Here is a 5,000-nt window from a genome sequence, read left to right on the forward strand (position 1 = left end):
AGTAGTAGTAGTAGTAATAGTAGCAGCAATTGCAGTAATAGAAGGCACCCCATTGCATGACACTGTGACACTGAAAATATGCTGTGACAAAAGAGTAGCAGTGGCATCATATAATACAGTGCAACCATAGACTGTTCTATATATACAGTCTATGAGTGCAACGACGACATGAGGCATCAGGGTGCAACCCCAGTTGTTACTTGACAGAAGTGCTGTTTGTAGGCAGGTAGATTTGATGAAAAACAAAGTAAAACAGATGGATAACAGACTGTGATGCAACAGTAATGTCAGCTCGGGGGGAAGTTGAAGAATATAGCAGTAACCGTGCCAGCAGAATTTCACCCCATGGCGCAAATCTGCAATATTCAGCAGATATTATGAGGCCAACTGAATCATTACGTAAACGCAGGCGCTGCCATCTTTCCCACCGTCACCATTGTGCACAAAGAATCGGAGCTAAATCAGTCCAATGAGGAAAGAAAAGGCTCGCAGACACTGAACACGTCCAATAACCCCATTCAAAAAGCCACGGCTTTGCCAACCGCCATTCTGCCCCGCTTGGATTGATGCCCATCCACTCCATGCAAGATGGAGATGTTAGAGCCCGATGTACCCCAGTACCCATCTCCCAAATTCCCCCTTTCCAAATCCACCCCCCCCAACCCCCCCTCCTCTGTTTCACTTTCACCCCCTCCACCACTCCTCTCTCTTCCCCACTTTGAAGTTCCATTCTCCAACCTTTTGGACGAGGATCAGACCGGCTGTAAAACAGAATCACTAATTAATTAAGCAAAGTCAAAATCTGAAACAGTGTTTGTTGTGCGAGCCAAAGGAGCAGACACAACAGCCCCCGCCCCCCTCCCAACACCACCACCACCACCCCCGCCCCCCCCAACCGCCCCATCCTCCCCCGCTCTCCCCTGATCCGCGCACATCAAAGAGGACCTGTCCTGTCCCTCGGCAGCAAGAGAAAAGGAGCGGGGAGAATGAAAGCCGTCGTCCCGGGGAGCTTTTTACCGACTTTTCTTTTTCTTCTTTCTTTTTTTTTTGAGAGAGAGAGAGAAAGAGAGAAAGAGAGAAAGAGAGACAGAGAGAGACAGAGAGAGAGAGAGAAAGAGAGAGAGAGAGGGGCGAAATAACGCCGGGTCCGCGTCTTTTGATCATGCAGGATGCTCAAAGGAAACATTGTGCGGCGGGCAGGGCAGGCTGGGTGAGCTGGCGGGTTGGGCAGAGGCTGCTCCTGCTCCTGCAGTCAGGACGGCTCATTCTGCTGATGCTGATCCCTGAGGGCTAATGGGGATCCCACAGGAACACAGTAATCTGCCATCTCGCCGCTACACATACGCCCCCATCCTACAGCTCCCCAACTCCCCGACCTCCACCCAAATACCCCATCCTCCATACCCCCTTATCCTCCATACCCCCTCATCCTCCATACCCCCTCATCCTCCATACCCCCTCATCCTCCATACCCCCTCATCCTCCATACCCCCTCCCATTCGGTCCCCCCTGCTCTGAGCTCCTCCACAACTCTGGTCACACTGGCTGCTGGACAAATTTGCCGTGGATCTGATCCTGAAGATGACTCGAGACGAGGTGCGCCGCGAGACGAGATGAGACGAGGCGAGATGAGATGAGGCTCAGGCGAGAGGCGGATGTCGGCCACAGCGCTCCCCAGCCTCCCCGACGAGGCCCGCCGAGCGCCGTCTGCTCCACGCCCCCGCCAATCGCCTCGGCATTACCATGTCTGATCCTGACGAGTAAGCCGCTGCATTCTTAACCAGGCCACACTCATCTCTTCCCACTCTCTCTCCCCTCCCTCCCTCTCTCTTTCTCTCTCCCTCCCTCTCTCTTTCTCTCTCTCTCTCTGTCTCTCCCCCCTCACTTTCTCTTCTCCTCTCTCTCCTCTATCTCTCTCTCTCTCTCTACCTCCCACTCGCTCTTGCAACAACAATCTACAGATTACTTGCCCATACGGCCACGGCTGCTAAACTAGCCTCTGATGCATTTCTGCTGTCACTCAGAGAGAATTATGGGACTCCTAATAACTGAGACGTCGCCACCAGCTCATCAGATTTTCCACTTGCACCTTGTGATTTCTGCCCGACACACACCTGGTTTCGACTCCCGAGACGACGGCTGCGCGTGAAGAGTGTGCCGTCTGCCTCCACGAGCCCAGCGAGGACAGGCTACGCCTGAGGTGTGATCGGCCAATGAAAAGAGGGTGCACACGCGTCCCAGAATCCAGAGAAGGAGGGAGGGGGGAACAGCATCTCTCTCTGGAACTCTTTTATCTCCCCTACCCCCCTCCCCCCCCCACACACACAACCCCCTTCTTCTCCTTTCTCCTTCTTCTTCTTCATCTTCCTCTTTTTTTCTCTTTCTTCTTTGCTCTCTCTCCTCTTTGTGATTTTGCCAGCAAGCTGTTTTTTTTAATCCCCCCCTAAAACTTTCTTTGGAAGTGCGCGCTCAAGCCCCGAGGAGAGGCCTGTTTTCTATACGCAACGCTGGCCGCTCTGTCGTCTGTAGCTCTCCTCTCCATCTCTCTCTTCTCCCTCCTCATTCCCCCCCCCCTTCCCCCTCCCCTTCTTCATCTCGAACATATTTTTTGGGGAAGGGAAAGGATTGGGGTGAAGGGCTTGAGTGGTTCTGTGATTTTTTCCCTTCTCCTCGTCATGTTCTTGATCTGCTCAAACAGGCCCCCCGAAACTGTCAGATGTGGCGAGATCTGATTACGCGGGAGCGGGTTCAGCCCGGGGTCAGACGGAGCCCAGTGCGCTTTATCAATAGCCGGCCACATCATTACCATTTTCTTCTCCTTCTTCGCCCTATTTTCCCTTCCTCCCCCCCTCCTCCTCCTCCTCCTCCTTCGCTCCGAGCGCTAAATGCGCTAAACGTGCAACTTGATCAGCGCTTTATAGCCCCGCCGCGGCGAAACCGTCGGCACCGGCGGGGATATAAAGCATCACTTTCATACGAAAGCCCGCTCTCATTAGAGAGTCTGAAAATGCAAAACAAAGGCCACTTGTCCTGCTCTATAAGCGAGACTAACACTCCAAAGGGCCGCCAGCAACACGCTTCTGGAAGAACTAGGGCAGAGGGAAGAGTCTGGAGCGCAGCTTAGATAAACAGCATCATCAATCAGAAGGAGAACACGGATGAGCCCCACACTAAAGGCTCTATGTGAGAAAGTGCATGACACGGCAAACTTTAAAACAGGAGGAGAGCGAGAGAGTGAAGGAGAGAGAGAGGGAATAAAGGAGTGAAGGAGGGAGAGAGAGTAAACTATTGGGTGAGTTAGAGTGTTAACTAGTGAGTGAGTTAAAGCGTAAACTAATGAGTGATTTCAGGAGTGATTTAGTGTAGTTAGTGAGTTAGAGTAAACTAATGAGTGATTTAGAGTGTTAACACTGTTAGTGAGTTACAGAGTACACTAGTGAGTGAGTTAGAGTGTAAACTAGTGAGTGAGTTAGAGTGTAAACTGATAAGTGAGTTTAGAGTCTAAACTAGTGAATGAGTGCGTGAGAGTGTGTGTGAGAGAAGGGAATGAAATAGTTAGTGAGCAAACTAGGCCATGAGTATGTGAGGGAGCGCATCAAACAGTCAATGAGTGAGTCATTGTCTGAGTCAATTCCAAAACTGGGTGCTCACTCTCCTGAATCACCATCGACCCACAAATCATTCATTCAGTTTATCAGAAAGCGGCCCCAAACACAATTAGCTCGCCAAAGCACAAGCTACTACAGCCCGGCAATTACAGCCGTATCCGAGCCAACGTCATGTGGAAATCAGGCACTGGCATGCAGCCACACCCAGCGCTGACCCAGCACATTTCAACACCAACGATCTGTCAGGAAGCCGGCGGCCCGGCCCCTACTCTCGCTTTGCACTAATCACATCGTGTTTATTAATCTTGAGCTTAGCACAGTGGTGTTTTCTTTTTTTTTTTCACTTTCACTTTTCCTGGGCCAATCATGGATGTTCCCTCATCATCACTCACTTTGGCATAACAACTGTGGCATAGCGAGTGTGTGTAAGCATGTGTGTGTGTGTGTGTGTGTGTGTGTGTTCTCCTCCAGCTGCAGGGAGGGTAGGGAGAGACAAGGGGACCCTCACCCTACTGATCTCTTAATCCAGGGTCACACCACCAGGCCATGGAGGAGAGAGTATCAATGGGAATCTCTCTTTAAAAGAGCGAGGGTGAAGAGGGGAGAGGGAAACTGAGAACAGTGTGTGTGTGTGTGTGTGTGTGTGTGTGCTTGCATGGTTTGGGGATGGTACAGAGATGCAAAAAACTTCATCTGATCAGCACACTGGGGATTATAGGGGGGGGACATCAGGTGGCAGGGAGAGATGTGACAGCCTACCTTCTAAGCGGTAGTGTTCATCGCTGATCCCTTCGGCACAGGCTTCATCCAGGGGATTCTATAGTGCCACACACACATACACACACACACACACACACACACACACACCCAGACAGAGAGAAAAAGAGAGAGAGACAGTTAGTGTTTCACATAGCAACATCGCCGCACATGACTCAAATCCGCAAAACATTACACCACCCTCCCACATTCACCTAAACACAATGTGATGACAGCAGCACCACACACACACAGCTTAGGAGTGTGTGTGTGTGTGTGTGTGTGTGTGTGTGTGTGTGTGTGTGTGTGTGCGTATGTGTGTGCATGCTTGTCTGTGTGTGTGGGTGTGTGTGTGTGTGTGTGTGCGTGTTTGTGTATGTGCGCATGTCTTCAACACCAGACACGCCGACACAAGAGATCTGTGCCACGTCTCCAGAGAGAGGTTGACATTAGCCGGATGAAGGGGAAAGCGAGATGAGAGGAAAAGAGGAAAGGGGAGGAGGAGGAGGAGGAGGAGAAGGAGGAGGAGGAGGAGGAGGAGGAGGGGAGGGGGTTAAAAAAAGAAGCGCAAAGTGATCGCTGACAGTAATCCGGTGAGCCGCGAGACTCTGGACAATATGAGCACATGAGCACAGC

At 51.4% G+C, this 5,000-nt stretch overlaps 1 protein-coding gene across 1 annotated transcript in view; it reads right to left on the reverse strand.

Annotated features, from left to right (window-relative positions):
- The window catches only part of nkd1 (NKD inhibitor of WNT signaling pathway 1), a 32,006-nt gene that overhangs the window by 5,302 nt on the left and 21,704 nt on the right, over nt 1-5,000 (reverse strand). Inside the window, exon 4 of the mRNA XM_062549341.1 lies at nt 4,368-4,425. Coding sequence (XP_062405325.1) covers nt 4,368-4,425 — 58 coding nt within the window. The remainder of the gene's footprint in view (nt 1-4,367; nt 4,426-5,000) is intronic.

This window comes from Sardina pilchardus, chromosome 11 (assembly GCF_963854185.1).
Source record: "Sardina pilchardus chromosome 11, fSarPil1.1, whole genome shotgun sequence".
Lineage (NCBI taxonomy): Eukaryota > Metazoa > Chordata > Actinopteri > Clupeiformes > Clupeidae > Sardina > Sardina pilchardus.